This window comes from Propithecus coquereli, unplaced genomic scaffold (genome assembly GCF_000956105.1).
Source record: "Propithecus coquereli isolate 6110/MARCELLA unplaced genomic scaffold, Pcoq_1.0 Scaffold574, whole genome shotgun sequence".
Lineage (NCBI taxonomy): Eukaryota > Metazoa > Chordata > Mammalia > Primates > Indriidae > Propithecus > Propithecus coquereli.
The window spans coordinates 1,478,248-1,498,247 of record NW_012151663.1 but is presented as its reverse complement, the minus strand read 5'-3'; the positions used below and the strand labels follow the sequence as shown (position 1 = coordinate 1,498,247).

The 20,000-nt window shown below is 59.5% G+C and overlaps 1 protein-coding gene across 1 annotated transcript in view; it reads right to left on the bottom strand.

The window, feature by feature from the left end:
* The window catches only part of GLP1R (glucagon-like peptide 1 receptor), a 35,222-nt gene extending 15,429 nt beyond the window's left edge, over nucleotides 1–19,793 (bottom strand). Inside the window, exons 1-5 of the mRNA XM_012658136.1 lie at nucleotides 19,675–19,793; nucleotides 12,859–12,955; nucleotides 11,603–11,710; nucleotides 4,893–5,011; nucleotides 4,433–4,539 (exon numbers count right to left, since the gene is read on the bottom strand). Of these exons, the coding sequence (XP_012513590.1) occupies nucleotides 4,433–4,539; nucleotides 4,893–5,011; nucleotides 11,603–11,710; nucleotides 12,859–12,955; nucleotides 19,675–19,752 (509 nt within the window). The 5' untranslated portion in view covers nucleotides 19,753–19,793. The remainder of the gene's footprint in view (nucleotides 1–4,432; nucleotides 4,540–4,892; nucleotides 5,012–11,602; nucleotides 11,711–12,858; nucleotides 12,956–19,674) is intronic.
* Between the last annotated feature and the right edge of the window lie 207 nt (nucleotides 19,794–20,000).

Genomic DNA, 20,000 nt, shown 5'->3' with positions numbered 1-20,000 from the left:
AAAAACTGAAAAAAAAGTCAAGGTCCAAGAATAGTCCAGATACTCCTAAAGAACCACAAAGTAAGGGCCTTTGCTATATGAGAACTAAGACCTCTGGTAAATCTGTGGTAGTGAAGGCACCACAGTATTGGGATGGACACGGAGAAACAGACCAACAGAAAAGAATACAGAGGACAGAAGCCAAGGCGTGCGCACACGAAACCTCCCCGCGTGACAGGGGGAAAGAATAGGCTATTAATCGATGGTACTGAGGCAGTTAATTTTATATATATATTAATTGTATATATGGAAAAATCAAATTAAATTCCTTATTTTCACCTTACACAAAAATAAATTCCAGGTAGATCAAAGAAACATAGGGAAGAACAAAACTCTGAAACTTTTAGAAGAAAATATAGGTGGCCGACTTTATGACCCTAAGATAAGGAAAGATTTTTTAAATAAGACCATAAAACTTTTGTTCTTTGGAAAAAATCATTTTTAATCAATTAATAAAGTTACTTTTATCAATTGGTAACATTTATTGATAAATTTTATCAATACAAAATTGATAAATTGATAAATTTCATTCCATTGAAACTAAGAACTTCTATGCATAAAAGGTACCATAGAGTGAAAAAATAAGCCACAGCCTAAGAGGGTATATATATCCTGGGTTAGTATCCAGAATATGTAACAGATGTTTAAAATGAAAAAGAAAAATCCAGACAAGCCAATAAAAAAGTAAGCACAGGGTATGAGCAAGCCATTCACAGTATAAATCACGAAAAAAATGCTTGCTCTCTCTAGGAAGCAGGGGTAAGCAAATTACAGTCGTAATGAGGTGTCACACACTTGAGACTAGCCACAAGGGTGTCTGAACAGACTAGCTAGTGGTGATAATGTCAAATAAAGGAAACTCTTGTATTACTGGTGAGAGGGCAAATTGGTACAACTGCGAAGAGCAACTTAGCAACACCCAGTAAATTTGCAAAAGCAGGTGGTTTTCAAACCTGGCAATTCTACTCCTAGGTACACGTCCCAGAGAAATGCACAAGCGGTCATAGGTAAGAATGCTCATTGTACTAACGTTGCTAATTCAGAAAGCAAAACAGAAAATACCTTAAATGTCCATTAAAGGGATAACAGCTAAAGTGACTGTACTGTATCATACAATGGAATATGGAACGACAGTTAAAATTAATGAAATAGAACTCCTGGCATCAACGTGAAGGAATCTCACAGAAACATGTCGGACTGAAAAAAGATCTGAATGTGTGTCCCTCCAAAATTCATGTTAAAGTTGGATCCCAAATGTAATAGTGTTAAGAGGTGAAGCCTTCAGGGGGTGACTAGATCATGAGGGCTGTGCCCTCAGTAATGGGATTAGTGGCCTCATAAAAGTGGCCTAAGTGGGTTTGCAACCCCTTCTGCCCTGTGATGACACCATCTCCAAAGCAGACAGCAGGCCCTTAGCAGACACCAGATCTGCTAGTGCCTGGATCTTGGACTTCTCAGCCTCTGGAACTGTGAGAAATGAATTTCTATTATTCATAAATTACCCAGTCTAAGGGTAATAATAGCAGGCACAGACAAAGACAGAAATTGGTACTGAGAGTGGGGCGCAGGAGTAGCAAATACCTAACCATGCAGATGTGGCTTTCGAACTGGGTGACGGGTAAAGGCTGAAAGAGTTTGGAGAATCAGGCTAGAAAAAGTCCACGTTGCCATGAATGGGCCATACAGGGCGGTTCTGGCGGGAGCTCGGAAGATGAGGGCGGTATAGAAAGTCTCGGTCTTCTTAGAGATGAAGTGGCTGTGAACAGAATAATGGTAGAAATATGGAGTAAAGGCCGTTCTGACCAGGTCTCGGACAGAAATGAGAAACGCAGTGTTGGAGACTGGAGCAAAGGCCACCTTTGTGATAAAGTGGCAAAGAACTTGGCCGAACCGTGTCTGTGTCCTGGTGTTTTGTGAGAGGAGAAACTCACGAGGAATGAACTAGGATGTTTGGTGGAAGAAATCTCTAAGCAAAGCATTGAGGGTGCAGCATGCCTTCTCTTGACTGCTTAGAGTAAAATGTGAGAGAAGAGAAACAAATCAAAGATGAAATTTATAATTAAAAGGGAAGCAGAATTTAAAGATTTGGAAAATTCTCAGCCTGGCCACGTTGTAATGCATGCAAAAGCATGTTCAGGAGAGAATATCAAGGCTGTGGCCAAGTGAACATTGATAAGATCAGTATGGATAGAAGCAGCCAGGTGTTACTCATCCAGAAAATGGAAGAACAACCCTGCAGGCACTTCAGAGATTAGAGGCCCAGAGTGCCAGGGCCTTGAGAACAGAACAGTTTTGGGGAAGGGGCCAAAAAAGCCACTGTGAGACCTTGGACTCACTGCCAGGGCCACCTCAGGTCTTTGCTCCCTGCATTCTGGTGCAGTGCTCCTTGGCCGTCCCAGATGTGGCTCAAGTAGGCCCAGGTGTGACTTGGGCCACCCCTCCAGGGGGCACAGGCAGGAAACCTTGGCAGTGTCCACATGGGGCTGACTTTATAGGCACACAGAGTGCAAGAGCTGGGGGAGCTCAGATTTCAAAGGATGTCCTGGAGATACTCAGGGCCCTGGGGCCGCCAGCGAGAACCCCGCTAGAACGACGACCGGCAGACTCGTGGGTACGGTGGAGCCACTAGTGTGCAATTCAGCCTGGGAGAGCTGCCACGTGAGCTGTGCCCGGCAAAGCCGCGGGAGTGGAGCTGCCTGGCGCCTTGGGGTCCAGCCTCCAGCTCAGTGTGTCAGGAAGGCAGGACATTGAGTCAAAGATTGTTCTTGAGTTTAAGATTTAACGCTATTTGCCCTGTTGGGGTTTGGACTTACTTGGGACCAGTTATCCCTTTCTTCCTTCCTATCTCTCCCTTTCGAAACGAGAACGTCTACCCCATGCCTGCCCCGCCGTTGCATTTGGAAGCACATAGCTTGTCTGATTTCAGAGGTTCACAGCCGCAGGGCACTGTCCCTCAGGATGAACTGCGCCTTGGGTTCCACCCGTATCTAGGTGATATTTAGATGAGACTTTGGACTCAGACTTCAAAGTTAATGCTTGAGTGAGAACACTTTTGGGGACTATTGGGATGGAATGAATGTATTTTGTATGCGAGAAGGACATAAATTTGGGGGGACCTGGGGTTAACATGTTGTGTCCCTCCAAAATTCACGTTGAAACTTAATCTCCCGTGCTCTAGTGTTAAGAGGCGGGGCCTTAGGAGGTGATTAGGTCGATGAGTGGAGTTAGTGCCTCACGAAAGAGGACTGAGGGAGCTCGTGAGCCCCTTTAACCTTTTGCCCTCTGCCACGTCAGGACACATCGAGCAGGTGCCATCTCGGTGGCAGAGAGCCTGCTAGACAGCCGATGTGCTGGTGCCTCGATCCGGACTTCCTGTCTCCAGGGCCGTGAGGTGAACATTTCTGTCCTTTACACCAGTGTGAGGTATTTTGCTGTAGCAGCAGGAACGGACTAAGACAAAGCTCACAGCGTGCTAGTAAAAAGACGCGAAACCTTGCTCTGTACTGTTACAGATATTCGTGAATGTGGCAGAAGGTTGAGGAAATGTGTAGGGATTACAAGGGACACATTAAGAGGTTACCTCCGGCGGGGACAGGGCAGGGCAGGGAGAGGCGCGGATCAGGGAGGGAACCTGGCGCAGTGTAACCGTGCGGATGTGTCATTTCTCAGGCCGGATGGTGTGCGCGTGAGTGACCATGATGGCGGTCATATCTCTGAACCTCGAAACACTTCACGATAAAAAGAACATGCACAGAGCGAGTGCATTTATTGAGCACCGTGTGTGCACGGTGGTGCCAGGTGCCTTGAAGGAGGGAGGGGAAATGCTGCCCGTCCTGCTCCTGCTGCCTGGCGTCCCCAGGTCCGACTCCTTCAGAACCGCTCCCCTCCTTGCATCCTGCCCCTCCGCTCCAGCCCTGCCAGGTGCAGAGGGAGGCTCTCCCTACGCTGGAAGGAACGTCTCGTCCAGGTGAGACCTAAAGATCTTTTCCACTGGTGCTGACGAGCTCCAAGGAGAGCAGAATCTCTGATCCCTGAGATCTTTTCTAAAATCATCCTGGACTCTTGATTATTGAAGTTATACACCCTGGAGAGGCTTTCCTGGGATTTTCCATAATCCTTCCACCCCCCGTCAAGGTTTCAGGGCTGGTGATGCATGTGTGTGTGTGTGTGTGTGTGTTTCTTTTCTGCAGCATACACGCACACACTACACAGTGGAGGTGAGACTAAGTGCGCGGTGTCGGATCCTGCGTCTCGGCCCTCGCGTCCTACGGTGACGGCGCTCCGCACGGCCCCCAAGGGGAGCGCCTGCTGCACTGTCGCTCTGGCTCGGTGGTCCTCGGCTCTGCCCGGGGAGCCAGGAGGCAGCAGCCGCTCCCGGGGCCCGTCTCCTTACCTGAAGCCGAGGAGGATGGCCGAGGCGATGACCAGCGCGCAGAAGGAGAGTGCGTAGCCCACGGTGTAGACGATGTACAAGGACAGGAGCTGCTCCTCCGGGGAGCTCTGTGTGACACAGGGCACGCGAGTGCGTGGCAGCCCGTGGCCCTCTCCCCCCACGCACCTTTCCCATGGGCAGGGGCAGAGCCGGGGCTCCAGGTCAGGCGCCGCTGGGGACAGCAGAACCAAGAAACAGAATACCCTGTGGCAATGGTTCTTGGATTTCTCGGGCCCTGTTCCAAAACCAGAGAGGTGAACAGACACCGCCCGTGTCCAGAAAGCGTGACGTGCAAAGTCCCCAGAGGCAGGGGATAGGGATGAGACGGCCAGAGCAGGGCCCCCAGAAGCTCTGGGTCTCTGCTCCAATGAAGCGGAGGCCCTGGTCCCCCTCCCTGGCTCAGAACCCTGCATCGACTCACTCTCTCCCCTCGCTTGGACTCCTCACACTCCGACAGGTCCCTCCAGGGCAGGCTGGAGTTGTCCTTGTGCAGCCAGAGGCCCTCGGCTGTGCAGAAGCGGTACACGTGGCCCTGCAGCACTGGGCGGGAGACGCGGCGGCTGAGCCTCAGCCCAGGGTAGGGCAGCCTGCCCGGTGCTAGACGCCCCTCGCTCCTCCCCGCCCTGGGGGTCTCCCCTGCTCCACCAGGACCCACCCCTCTCAGTAACACCCTCTTCCCCTCCGCACACACGCATGCACACACACGCACACACACACGCTGGGCCTTCCTCCCTGCCATAGACCCTCTTGGCCCAGGGACAGGACACGGGGTCACCAAGGTGAGACTTGCCCAGCCCCACCACCAGCCTTTCCTCTGTCACCCTGGGACACAGTCTGGTGAATCCACATCTTTGAGATGAGACGAGTGTAGCCCAGTCCACGTCCCTGCCTCCAGCCTCAGGTCACACTACGGATAAGGCCCCGCCAGCCACGCAGTCACGCGCTAGGGTTTCTGCCTCTCAGGACCCAGCGCCCACCCCGCCCACACTCCCTGGGGAGAGCAGACCCTGGGGACAAAGCTGGTACTGGGTTCCAGAGAGAAAGGAGTGCCAGCCCCTGCCGCAGGCAGACCTAGTCCGATGGGGGAGACACAGACCTACCCTCAGGGACCTCCGGGTCTAAGAAGAATGCCCAGCCTCACGGTTCACATGCAGCCTTGGCCCCGGAGATCCTCCCTCCGAAGGGGAGGGCCCAGTGCCTACCTTCAAGTGGCCCCGTCGTGGGCCGGGTCTCCTGGGAAGGCTGCCCTTGGAGACCTCCCGGCGCGCGGGGGAGACACCCAGCCCTGCCCCACCCCAGGGCGCCCCAGTCTGAGGGAGGCCGTCCAGTCCCTGGCTTTGGGGAATCGAGACTCTCAGAGAAAAAGCAAAACAGGCCACACTCACTGTTGTGGCAGGGAGACCCGCACTGCAGCGCTGGTGACAGTCCCCTCCAGCACCGCCAGCACCGCAGGGCCTGTCACTGGACGCTGCCTTCCCTGACCCCGATCCCCAGACACAGCGCAGCCTCCCCGTTCTTCCGTCTCCTCCCTCCCAGCTGCTTTTGCAATCCCTCAACCAGGTCCCTCTTCAGGAGACAGTTATTTGGTAACACGGTGGGGCGGACCGGCTTGCAGCATTGCTCCTGGAAGAACCTGCATTTTAACAGAGACTTTGCCTAGAAGAGAAACAAAAACCCGAAAATCTAATGGCAGATCTTGCGGCAGCGGGAACGGCGTGCCCTGGTCCCCGCTACTGCGTTTCTGCACGAAGTCAGCCATATCCACAAGGGCAGGGAGGGGCATGGGGCCACCTTCGGCAACCTGAACAGCCCCTCTCTTATCTGCCGCACGGATGCCTGAGCTTCTCCACCAGGGACAAGTCTTCTGACGTGAGGCCAAACCAGTCTCGGGCTGCAGAGACCCCCAAGAGCAGTGACGGGGCCCTGGGCTGACCCCATGGGCAGTGAGACTGGTGTCAGGGCCTGCTCTGGCAGCCTGTTCTGATGGGAGGAACCGGGAGAGAGGAGGGAGGCCAAGGGGCTGGGGAAAGGACAGGACAAGGCGATGGAGCCTCGGCGCACAAGCCACCTAACCGCCCCATCCTCCGGACTCGGCCCGCAGCAATGTGATACTAAAAGGACCCATTTCCCACAGCTGGCACAGGGCCTGGCATACAGTTGGCACTCCATAATTGCAGGTTCCCTCCGTGCTGCTCCTTACACTTTCTCCACAGTCTGTGCACTCACAGAATCAGTTACTGTTTGCCTGACACCTTTGAACGTCGTAACACCTTACAAGGTAGGAATGGTTAATCCCGTTTTACAGATGAAGAAACTGAGCCTCTGAGAAGCCAACTGACTTGCCTAAGAATACGCAGCTAGGAAGCAGCAGAGTCGGGATTCAAACCCCCAGCTCTTTGTCCCCAGAGGCCAAAAGTTAGCAGCTAAACTTGCTGCTGACAGTTAAGGGCCATATGCCGTTTCTCCTCTGCCCTTGCTCTGGGCTTGGATTTCTCGACATTCGTCCCCTCCCCGCAGGGCCCCTTGCCAGTGTGGGCCCCAGGGGCCTGCACCGTTCCTGGCCCGGTGCTCAGGGCCAGCTGGAGGGGGGGGTGGTGCGTGCACAGATGCATGCGTTGCTGGTGCGGAGTCAGGGATCACGGTGTCCCTGGGAAGCGCAGCGAGCCTGTGCGGGCGCATCTGTCAATTGCCCTTCATTAGCATCAAGTATTAAAAGCCAGGGCTGGTTCCCGGCTGGGCCCCTGGTCCCCGGACACCCGTGTTGGCTGGAGGTGGGTCAGGGCCTAGCCCTACTTGTCAGCCCCGCTTTATGTGGCCTGGGAGGAGCTGGATCACAGCGGGCCTTGGCTCGGGGCTTGTCAACACAGGGAGCAGCGGGCAGCCACGTGCCGGGAGGCCCAGGGATATTTCATTAAGTCAGACCCTGGTGCTGGAAATAAAACCCCCAATTAAACACTTCCCCTCCCGGAAACTGCCTCGGCGTCTGTAATCAAGCTAACAGCCGCCCTTCCGCGTGGCCGCTGGCACTCAGGGCTGCGACAAGCTGCTCGTGAATCCATTACTCCCGCACCCTGGCAACGGGGGCCGCCGGCAAGGACTGCTGGGGCCCATCTTGCAGACGTGGAAGCTGAGACTCGGAGAGGCCACTCACAGGCCCTCCCCAAAGTGGAGGGATGCGGGTCACAGGCCAGGCTCGAAATGGAGGCACCGGCTCTGGGGCGGGCTGCAGGGTCACGGAGAGCGTCGGGACGTAGAAGGAGGTCAGTTTCTGAACGACGCAGGCTCAAGTTCAAAGCCTGATTCTGCCCTCAACCAGCTGGGGGACCCTCGGCAGGTCACTTCACCTTCCTGGGCCTCAGTTCACTCGTCTGTAAAATGGGAGCCGTAACGACTTCCCAGGGGAGAAGGCCTGTCAAGTGCCCGGCACACAGCGGGTCTTCAACCCGTGGCTGCAGGGAGGCCCTGCTGCCTCCCCCAGATTTCTCGACGGGGCGCTCCTTTCCTGCGCTGGGAATGGAGGCTGAGTCCACTTCAGCCGGAATTCCTCTGGGCCAAGCTCAGGCCGCAGTCTCCCCTTGGCGCCCCGGCCCGCCAGAAAAGCCCCCGGGCTCACCGTTACCCAGGGGAGGCACCTGGCAGAGTTTCCAGGAATTGCGAGTTACAGGCTATTTTAAAAGCATCTTATGACCCTCGTGGAAGCAGAACCAGGCTAACAAACAGGGATCGGGAGGCTGCCGCTGACGGGCGACGCGTGATGAGCAGGCCGGCTGCTGTGGGTAGATGAGGCTGCTGAGGGGCCCTCAGGCGGCCGCAGGCTCTCCCCACCTCGGCCCGCCTTGTCCGCACCAGCCTTTCCTCCGAGCGTCTTCCTCGTGCGGCTCATCTGCTCCCGCCCTCTCTGCGTGATCCTCAGCCCCAAATGCTCAGTCGGAGGGTCGGAATTCAAGGGCGTGGCCGGCTTCCCTGGGACACTGTAGCTCCGAGACCTGAGGCCTGGCCCCATGTCCAAGTGCTGCCTGGGGATCCTCCCCCCCTAGAGGGCCCCCTTCTGCACCTGCCTGTTCTTTCAGAGCTGGCCCCAACGTCACCTGTCCCTGGAAGGCTTCCTGATGCCACACCCTGGGCAGAAAAGGTGGCTCTGACGTCCCTCGGCACCACTGCCTGGGCCGCCGAGCCAACCCCTGCAGCCCCACGGAGGGGGCCACCCCTTCTCCCCAACATACGCACACGCGTACACACACACCCCCCCTAAGATCTCGGCGGCATCCCTAGCTCCTGCCACAGACCTAGCTCAGGGTTCTGGTAATGAGTCTGTATCTAATTCTTCCTCAAATCACCCACCCTCTGCTCGGCTCTGCACCCAGGAAGCTGAGCCCTGGGACAGCGTCCCTCAGGCTCCCTGGCCTCGGCTGGGTTTGGCCAGTGGGGGACACTGGCAGAAGATAGAAGGGCGGAAGGAGAGAGAGGCTGGGGCACTGCCCCTGCTCCCCCCGCTGGGTTCTGAGGTTCTGCTGGTGGCTTTGCCCCCTGTGGCCAGAGCCCTCCTGGGGGCCACTCCGTCACGGCGCCAGCTCTCCTGGGGACCCCGGCCCTGTTCTCGCCCCTGGCTTCTCGGGTCTAGGGGTGCTACAGCTTTCCACAGTTGTAGTCCTTGGTGTTTTATACACGTTATTGGTCCTTTAACCCCGCCCAGCCTCTGTAAGGGACACCCCCGCCCCAGTTAAATTCTCCCCGGGTTCCCAGCCAAGCATGTTTTCTGCCAGGCCCCTGCCTGAAACAGCCCTTCCTTCTCCACGACCCCAAGGCACACTGCCAAGTGTCTCACAGGCTTCTCCCTTGACCAGCCCAAGAAAGCGCCAGAACCGCCCCCTTCCTGCTTCTACGTGTCTGGGGGGGGGGGTCAGGGACACCTGCAGCCTCTGCTGAGGAGGGCGCCAGGCCAGGCCAGGCCAGAGACGCAGTCACGCTGCCGCGGGAGCCTGCGGTGGTGTCTCTGTGGGTCCCTAACTCGGGGAGAAGGGAGGGGGAGGTAGAGCAGGTGATTCCGAGTGTCAAAACAGAGAATAAATTAGCCTGGCGAGCGGTGCGGGGGGAGAGGCGGGCAGGGGCCTGCGCGGCGGCCGCTATCTTCATGGAGAGAGCAATAAAACCGTGTTCGCTCATCAACGGGCACCGCCAGGGCCTATTTCCTGCTCAAATAAAATTAAAGGTGATGGATGGAGCCGCAGCGGCAGGCAGAGCCGGGGGCGGCTCAGCGCTGAATGATGGGCCCTGTCCTGCGCCTGGCTCCCTGGGGTCTAGAGGCCCAGCGGAGGCTGGCCGAGCCGCCGGCCCCAAATCTTTGGGAGGCAGGGAGAGCAAGTGTGTGGCAGGAGGTCAGGGAGGTGTGTAGGGCAGGCGGGAAAAATTAACAGCTCCCGTTTTTCAAGAACCTGCCATCCCCCCCACACCTGTGTCACTTGGCTCTATCCCACCTCCCAGGTGAGTAAACCAAGGCACAGAGAGGTCTAGAAACTTGCTTCTGCTCACACAGCCCGTCAGCCACCTACAAGCAGAACCACGAGATCGCAGGGCTCGTGGGGAGAGGGCAGGCAGCTCACTGCCCTCTGTAGAGGTATGCCCAGCCGGCAGAGGTCACCCATGCCACTCTCCTGTCTCCACTCCAGAGCCACACACATGGGCACACACCGTCCCGAGGGAAGCCTTTAGCGTAGCAATTCGACTGACTCTAAACCAGACCCCTGGGCCTGCCACTCATCAGCCGCGTGAGCTTGGATAAGCCACTTAGCGTCTCTGTGCCTCAGCTTCCCCGTCTGAAAACCGGAGGGTAATCAGAGCAAGGACTGCTGTAAGGATAAATGAGCACACGTACGTCAAGGGCTCTCAACAGGCAGTGGGAGAGGACGCTGCGTGCGTAAGGGCCCCTGACCCGCCCGGTGCCTGCCCCTTCCAGGCCCGGGCGCCGGCGGGGCACCTTGGGGAGCGGGGCGTCTGCTGTGAGGGTGGAGGAGACGGTCTTTTCAGGAGAGCTGCCTGGGCCGCCTCCAACCTCAGTCCTGCGTGCAGAGGTGAAACTCAGGCCCCACCAGGCCACCTCCTCCAGGAAGACCTCCGGCTCCCCCTCAGCATAACCTCATGCTCACACTTGCTTCGGGGCTACCTTCTCTTTGGGCTCGGGCCCTTTCAAGGCACAATGGTAAGAGCACGAACTGGATTCAGATCAAATCTGCCATTTACCACGTGCTTTGGAACAAGTGACTTAAACCTGCCGGGCTTCAGATTCCTCATCTGTACAACCGTGTATAACCGCAGGCTACTTGTAAAAATTCAGTGAACGCCCTGCTTTTAGGGCAGGACTCGGCGCACAGTAGGCGCTCAATAAACATCAGCTATTATTATTCTAAGAAATGTCTTTTCTCCTCTTACGGAGACCACAGGCTCTTTGCTGCAAGGGCTCCTCTCCTATCAGGCCCCGCGGTGCCTGGCTTGGCCCGGGCTCAGCAGGGGGTGCTGGGATAGCTGTGGGGGCACATCCTCTACCCCCCAGTCTCTGCAGGTCTCTGTGCCCCAGTGACCCTCCACCTACCCAGTCACACCCTTCCCCTGCAGGCAGGAGTGAGCTGGGGGGTCCTGAGGGTGGGGGGTCGGGCCAGCCCACCCCCACCCTGGTCCCTGCTCCCCGCGAGCTCCTAAAGGGTCAGGAGATGCCCTGCCGGGGAAGGGCCAGCGGCACACACGCATCATACACACGCACACGCTCACGTACATCGCAGCAACGACGCCCTGGGTACCAACCTCCACCCCGGGGTCTGCTCCCGCCTGGCCTCTTTCCTGACTACTAGATCAGAGGGGCTCACATTTCTCTCTTAAGTCAGACACGCGCTTCCTCTTCCCCCCACGCTGGCCAGCACAGGCCTCAGGTCCAGGCCCAGGTTGCACCCGAGGCCATCCTGATACCTGTCACTGCCAACCACTGCCCACCCCTGCCCTGCCCCAGGGGAAGCAGGCAGACCACTCACTACGAGGCCTGAAGACATCCCAAGGTGGGGAGGGCTGTGTCTCAAAGGAAAGAAAACAGTGCCCCCACCCTGGCTTGGCCTCCTGGGTACAAGGGAAGGTGGGGGTTCTCACCGCTGCTGGCCCAAGGCAGGTACCAGGGGCAGCTGACGTTCACGAAGGAGCCTGGTGGCCCGTCTGGCCAGCAGGCGTAGTCATCGAAGGTGCGGTTGCAGAACAGGCCTGGGGGCAGGGGACAATCTCTGAAGCCCGGCCAGTGCTGGCGCGCTTCCCTCCCCCGCACCCAGCGGTGCTCCGCCGACCCCGCTGAGCACTGACTGTGCCCACCCGGCAGGAGCCGAGCAAGGCCTCTGGTAAGCCAGTGGGAGGACCCTGAGCAAGTTACTCATGTCTTTGTTTTCTCATCTGTCAAATGGGATATTCCCTGCCCTGGAGGCTGTGGTCCCCAACCCCGGCTCCATGGCCTTGTAGGGACCGTGTCACAGAGCTCTGCTGCCCCCCACCCCGTTTGTCCTCATTGAAACTAGGGAAGAGGGGCGCACACAGCAGGAGGCGCGGCAGCTCCGACGGTCCGCGCCAGCACCCGACTTCTGCCTTCCCCATCCCGCCCCCGCCTCGTCCGTGGAAAAACTGTCTTCCATCCTGAAACTGGGCCAAAAGGTTGGGGACTGCTGCCGCAGGGCTTTGTGGAGATAAGGACTGCCTGTTACATAGATAACTATACATAGTAAGTGCTCAATAAACAACGCCTACAGGCCTATTTTTAAATGACACTCACAGATCAGAGGGCAGTGGTTGCTCAGGAGGCCGAGATAACCGTCCTCAGGTCACTGTGCTATAATTGCAGAGTCAGGATCAAACCCAGGTCCACCTGGCTCCAACCCTGTGCTCTTTAAACCACCCCAAAAGTGCTCTGGACCATTTATTCCTGCAAATGTGCTTGTTGGGCCCTCAGGCCACGCGCAGGCTGGGGCTCTGGGACGCGAACTGGAAAGGCTGGGGCCTGCCCTGGGTGGCGGGAGCTGGAGGCGGGCGGGGGCGGACGGGATGGTGAGGCCAGCGCGGCAGCAGCCCCGAGGCCGCCTGCAGACTGCAGGGCGAGGGGTCAGAGCAAGGACACGACAGCCCCGGGGGAAGGTCTTCTGGGGCAGGAGGTGCTCGGGCTGGGCTGGAGGAACCCGAGAAGTTTTGGTAGGCGGATGGGGGCAGGAAGGCATTCGCAGGGAACAGCTGGGACCACGAGACGGAGGCAGAAGCCAGGTGTGGTGTCCTAGAGAGGCACATGATGCCAAGCGTGGACTCGGGGCCACCGAAGTCCCTGGGGGTTGGCTGGGTGGGAGCTCTGAGGCGGAGGCCCCGCCGGGACTCACCTGGGGCCGGAGGTGGGGCCTCGGCCAGGAAGCGCTGGCACTGGCGTCGGTATTCCCGCCATTTCTGCACCGTCTCTGAGAGGGACACAGTGGCACCCTGCGGGGAGGGCACAGATGGGGGACCTGTGGGTCGGCCAGCCCCTCTCCTGTCCCCTCACCCCCACACTTGGTTTCTTGGTGTCCAGGGCACCTAAGAGTCCCAACTCCATGCATAATGAACACCCGGACAGATCCTCTTGCTGGTGTGTAACAGCGAGGAGGGAGGGGAGAGTGTGTGTCCCCTTCCTGGTCCCGCGACCTCGCCGAGGAGAGAGGGGGGACTTCCTGAGGGCCCGGGCTTCGCTGTTGCCGGGCTGCCCCCTCCCGGCGCCTGTTGCACTCACAACACTGCTAGAAGGGACACACAGGCCAGAGTGGGAGAGGGACTCAATGAAGGCACGCGGCACCCCGGGAAGCAGAGCTGAGGCCGGCCGGGACAGTGACTGTGACGGACTATTGGGGGATGGGGAGGTGGCCTTGAGGGCGGGAATGTCCACCATTAGCGTTCCTCCTGCGACATGCTCTCATTCAGGTAGGAGGGCGGCACGACCCCCAGCGTCCTCCTCTAACACAGCTCCCGAGCAAGCACTCAGCCCGGCTCCCAGCCAGGAGGAGGAGTCCCGAGGACATGGGCGAGGGGGTCAGAAAGGTTCCAGAACACTGAAGCCACACCTGCAGCGGGAGGCGCTCCCCTACCTGCGGGCAGGAGGACGCGAACCTGGACTGTCAGGGAAGGTGACCGGAACGGCCTTTGAGCACACGGACCCCACTGAGAACCGTTCCTTCCGAACACTTTTGGGTGCTTCCTTCAGCTTTGTCTTGGGACCGTGGTTGTTTCTATTTCTCTCTTTTCTCCTGAGCAGCCTCAAGGATTATAAATATTCCTCATTTAGAGGCTGCGATAACCAGAGAGCCCGGGGTATAAAACTTAGGACCTATACATAGTGTAAAACAAAACCTCACTTTCCGAAATCGTGAAAACGTACCCTGTGCTGACACCGAGACAGCGTCTGTTCAAAGCTCGCACCCTCGACTCGCCGCGCCAGGCCTCGCGGGCCTGGTTTCTGGGCAACGCCGCCCTGGCCCACGCCGCGCTGGAACGCGCCTCCCCACCGAGGCCCGGCGTGCCGCGCGCCCCAGAGAGGGGGCCCAGCTCGCTCTGAGCCCGGCGACCTCCTCGGAGGGAGTGCGCTGGGGTCGCAGGTGACGCTACCCTGAAGGACGGAGCTTTTCTGAGGGCAAAGGTCAAGTGTATTTGTTTGGCGGAAGAAAACCCAGGATCAAACACAACAACAGCAAAGGCGGTGTCCGTGTCCCGATTTTAGCCGCAACCGAGGGGCTGGCACGGTTTTCACCGGAGCAGGTCCTGGTGGGTCAGCCCCACTCCCACCCCTTCTCCCTCCTGCGTCTACCTCCAGGGCAAGGCCTCTTCCTCCCCGGCCCTGAATGCAGAAAGACAGGGAGAAATCCCCCTGGATTTCTGTTTCCTGAACAAGCAAGGTCACTGCTGGGAACTGGGGCAGGTGTGTCTGGGGCAGGGAGTGGGGACGAAGAAGCCTGTGGAAGCCGGCAGTCCCCCAGTGGGGGCAGGGGTTGAGGAAGTCCAACCTGGCCACACACACTGCGTCCCAGGGAGCTTTGAACAGGCAGTATTGTCACCTACTCTGAACAGAGCTGTGGGCATGAAACTACCTTCAGACTGGGGTCCCCAAGGACAGGGCCGCGTCTCCCCTCAGACTGGGGTCCCCGAGGACAGCGCCCTGTCCCCCCTTAGTCAGGGGGCACCAGCTGAGGGTCTCCACACACCGCAAGCCCTCAGCCCACCCCTGCAGGCACACACGGCACAGATCCCCCGGACCCCTGTCCTCCCCCACGCCCGGTGTTCACGGAAGCCGTAACTGCCCCAGGTTCCGGGCGGCCGAGGGCGGAGGGGAACGCCGGGAACACGGAGATGATGGACAGAGCCCTGGCCGGGGACAGTCCTCAGGCCACTTGGGAGTGGGGGTCAAATGCTTTGCAGGACAAGTGACAGAGCAGAGGAGGCGGAGGGGGAGGTGCGCAGCGAGTGGACGGGGAGGGCGCCGGGGCTGCCGCAGGGGCTGCAGCGGGGCCGGGAGGCGGGCTAGCCGGGAGAAGCCGGGAGAAGCCAGGCAGCTGGGCGCTTCAGCGGTGAGCGGAGGAAAGCCGCAGACTGTGTTCAGGAGGCTTTTCTGGGGCAGGAAGAGAATGGTTGCAGGACCTGGGACAGATGGGAGGCTCCGCTGTGGGCCAAGGCTGGGAAAATGACAGGGGGCGGGGGTGTGCGGGGTGGGGGGGCCACCCAGTGCCACAGGGCCCAGGTAGCACAGGGGGCGGTGAACAGCCTTAGCTCTGGGCTCTGGCACACCCGTAAGTTAGTTTTGTGGCCGTGTCGATAGTGTCAGCCGTTGGCCCCGACTCGCACGAGTGCCAGTGGGAACGATCACAGCTCCCACGGGGTTGCAGCGAGGATCGGGTGCACGCTTAGGACGGCCCCTGGCACGCGGCAAGTGCTCAGTCAGTGGCAGCCGTGCTCAGAGTGGCTTCCTGGGCCCCACCCTCCCTCACTTCTAGCATCGACAAACTCTCAGGAGGAGAAAACGATATACTTTCACGCCCAAGGACCGATCACTCTGCTCAATTTGTGACATCTTCCAGCAGGAGCCACAGCCAATGGCAAAGCGAAGTGGGGGGAGGCGTGGGACCCCAGGCCCTGTGAGGAGGGGTGAGGCCCTGCCCAGGAGCCCCCATTCCGTCCTCCCACCATGGGAGTCCCTTCTCCAAGCTCGGTGAAGCAAAGCTGTGCTGGGCAGTGGGGAGGACACAGTGCCGATGTCCCTGCCCCGCACAGGGCAGCAGAGCAGGGCGGGGGATGTGGTAAGGGCAGGTTGGCAGATTGTAGGACCAGAACCTGCCCGGCTTCATAGGATCTCTCCGAGGCAGACGAAGGCAAGTGGGGACAAGGCCCAGGTTGGAGGTTACAGGGAAGGGCATCCCTCAGATTCAGGAGTTTGCAGAGGAAGTAAGAGATGAGAAGAGAGGACACCAGGAGGGAGTGGTGTGGTCTGCAGAAAACAGCACTGGACAGAGAGTCACAAGTCCTTGGTTTAAATCCAAAGACTTATCTGTCAGTGTGGGACCGATGGGACACATTTTATCTTTTGAGGCCTCGGTTTCCTCGTCTGTGAAATGGGCACATCATTCTTCTCAAAGAGTTACTGCACAGACCCAACCAGATAAAGTAGGTGAAAATCTTTCTGACCGTTCAGCGCTGTGCAGGTGGGCACTGTTGGAGGAGGGAGAGCAGAGGAGGACGGAGACAGGGTGGGAGCTCCCGAGGGGATGGGCTTTGCAATGCCCCCGGAAGGAACTCCCTCTCCAAAGACTGGCGGCCAAGCTGAAAAGGCCCCCCTGTTTCTCAGTGTGGATAAGTGTGTCAGATTCTTTCCTTTTCTGGAGACTGTTTTGGTGGAGGGGAAGGAAGACAGAGATCCCAGCCTCTCCGGGCAGCCGGGGCGGGGGCAGTGGGGACAGCCCCTCAGGACGGGGAAGGAGGGCTCCACACAGGGCTCCCCCGGCCAGGTCCAGGTCCCGGACCAGCCTCCCTTCTCTCTGTCACCTCCCAGAGCCCACGTCACGCCTTCCGTCACCTGCGGGGTGGGGCTGTCTCTTCAACCCCACTTTTCCCTTCAGGGCTTTAGAAACCTGAACAGAGGGGCGGGGCGACGCGAACCCACACACATCCAGGGTGGCGGTGATGCTGTTAAAAACAGCAAAAATGGAGATTTTTTTAAAAAGAAAACTGCACGTACATTCTCACAGGCACGAGACAGCTCATGTGGACACACTGTCACCCCCAGCATCGCACACGCCACGCGGCACGTTCCTGACACGAGTCTCTCCCGCACACACGGTGGCTCGCGGCTGCCAGGCTCACGCACACGCCCACCCCCTTGGCTGACGCCCTTAACCGGCACCGCCACACGCACACGCAGAGACCCCTGTAGACACAGTGTCACACACAGGGTCACAAACACATGCACACTGTCACACACGCAACTGCACGCTGAGATGTTGCTGCACACGCAGGGACTCACTGCCACACAAGCACACTGTCACACACAGGTCACGAACCTGGACACGGAGAAACGGGGCTCAGACAGCCCACGGCCTTCTCCCCGTCTGTCTCCACCTCTCTCTACCCGTCTCTGTCTCCGTGTCTCTGCGTCACACACACACAGGCCGGAATCTGCCCAGGGCCAGGCTGCGGCTCAGGAAGGGCCTGTTTTTGCTCAGCGCAGGCATCCGAGGGCAGGATGGTTTCCTGGTCGCTCCTGCCCTGGCCCCGACCCTGGGTCCACGTCCAGGAGGGCGCCCAGCGCAGAACAAGGCCCACGCTGACCGAGGCGCAGCGCTGGCCCCCAGTGCCGTTCGCTAGAGCCCGAGGGACTCCGACAGCCCCTCTCAGGGCCCACCCTGCAGTCCTGGAGAACACTTCCAGATTTTCCAGACACCCAAGGACAAATGGGTCAGGTCACCCCAGAGAATAAAGCTCCGTTTCAGGGCGTCAGTGTCGCAATCCTCTCCACAACCTCTTGTTCGAGCTCATGATCCCTGTTCACAGACGAGGAAACGAGATTCGGGATGACAAATGTCCTACCTAAGATCACCAGCTAATAGCAGACCTGATATTTGAACCCAGTTCCATCTGGTTTTAACCTTGGGTGTCAAAGGCCTGCCTGTCTCCTCAGTAGACAGGCTTCCTCCTGGGGCCTGGGGGCGGGTAAGAAACAGGGGAAGGGAGTGGGCTTCACGGCCACAGTGAAGGAGTGGCCTAGGCCACCTGGTTAGGAAGTCAGTTCTGCCATCGCTCCCTGCAGGGAGGCCGCCTCCAGCCTCCCAGACCCGCCCGGTGCCGCCCACTCTCAGCTCCCCTCCAGTCCCGCCTGAGTGGCAGGTTTAGGCCGAGAGTCCAGCCCCTGCTCCTCCCTGCCCCTGAACTGCTGGGCCACCTCACACCGGGAGCCCGCTTCCCAGCTTCCATGTCCCCATCAGCAACACCAATCTTGCCGTCCTCATGGACAGAAAATGAAATGCAAAACTGACCATTTTTTAGAGTGTCGCAGGCACGCACGAGTTGTGTCATAATTGCTGCAGGCTGTCCTCAAAGTCCCAGGGATGCTCGGCGCCCCACAAGAGGAGCATCCCCTCAGGGCTCCCCCTCTCTGCTCAGGGCCTGTCTCCTCCTGTCCTTCTCTGTAGCCCTAGTCCTGTTGTGGCCGCAGGACACTCAGCCTCTGTCCGAGGCCTGGGGCTGAGGGATGAGAGGGGATCGGAGGAAAGGGCAGGTTCAAGGTCCTGACACCACCTGGGAGCAGGGACTTTGGGAAGGAGACCAGCAACCCGCAGAAGTTGCGTCTTCCTTTTGCTTTCTTCCCTTAATCCCAACCGGAGCTGCAAACCTGGTCTGGGGTGGGATGGGACCAGGAGGCAGAGCCTCCCACAGCCAGCCCATAAGAAGAGGTAAAGACGAGCAAGAATTGTAACGGGTCTGCAATCCTGCCCCCACCCCTGTCCCCGGAAAGATCCCGACTACACCACAAAAGACAAAGCCTTATGGGGAAGGGGCCGTAGCACAGGGGAGGGTGTCTCCTGGGGCTTAGGACAGCAGCTGGGCTGGGAACAGGGACTGGGAGAGGATGAGTCTGCAAAAGAATTTGGGGGCAGGAAATGTGCTGACTCCCTAGCTGAGAAGCACATCTGTCCACATCTGGATTCTCAGCCAGGGTGGAGTCTGCCCTCACCAAGGCCATGGGCCCTCATCCTGCCTCTCGCCTGTTCTGGGACAAAAATCGAGGCCTATACAGGCCACTCCCTGAAGACCTCAGTTCTGTATGACCGGGGTAGGGGTGGGGAGGGGATGGGAAGAGACTGTGTTCTGACCAGGACAGGGCACCCGAGCCAGTTCCCTGCTCAAGCATGTCGCAGCATCTTTGGACAACTCCCCTCTCCCAAAGCAACTGACCACGGCCGCCCGCTCCAGAGCCAGGGGCAGGAAAGGCTGGAGGGCAGGAGAGAGGGGCTGCAGGGGCCCACCTGTAGCCTGCTCTCTGGTGGCACCAAGGAGGCCAGGGTGCTCCTGTGTGTCCCAGAACGCGTTCCGGTGCCACTTGTCAGTCTAGGGGGCAGAATGGGAGGGCAGCGGTGTGCGAGGGGGCTGGCTGCTTCCAGGAAAGCGCAGAGCCTCCTGCGCGTTTGCTGCAGGGGCTGGGGCGGGGGCCCAAGTTCCACCTGGGAGGTCACCGGGAAGGACGCGCTGCCACTGCAGGGTCCCCGGGCTGGTGAGGAGGGTAAGCAGCCGGGTCTCCACGCCCTGGCCCTCTCAGCCCTTCCAGAGCCTTCCTGGGGTCGTGGGGGAGGCGCCGCGGGAGAGGGGTCGGGGCACGGTGCGGGTGGGGCAAGTCCGGGAGAAGGGGGGACGCCGGGCTGCCCCAGGCCGCCGTCAGGGGTTCGGGAGGAGAAGGACTCGGAGGGGCAGGGCCAGCCGGTGCCCGGCAGAGCGGCCCGCGCGGCGCGGAAGTGGGCGTCTCGCCGGGGTCGCGGGGGTCCCCCGCGGTCCGAGCCGCCCCCTCGGCCTCCCGGCCCGGGACGCCCGGCTCTGCAGCCCCGCTCCCCCGGGCTCGCAGCCCCGCCCGCGGCCGCGGAGTTTCGCCAAGTCCCGGCCCGCCCGGACCCGCCTGCCCCGCCGGCCCGGCTCACCTGCGGGCGGGGCCCGGCCCTGCCCAGCGCCCCGAGCAGCAGCAGCGCCAGGCGCAGCGGGCCGGGGGCGCGGGCCATGGCGCTCGGCGCGGCCGCCGCTGCCACCTGCGGACCGCCGGCGACTGGCCCGCGGGGCGGGGAGGAGGCGACACGGGCGGCTGGCGGGAGGGGCCGGCGGGCCCGCGTCTCCGTCCCGGCCGGCAGCGCCCCTCGGCGGGCTCGCGCTCCGGGCGCGCAGGAGCCACCAGCGGCCCGCCTCCTGCCGGTCCCCGGCCCGGGAAAGTGCGTCTCCGGCGGGAGACCGGGAGGCGGGATCCACGCGGCAG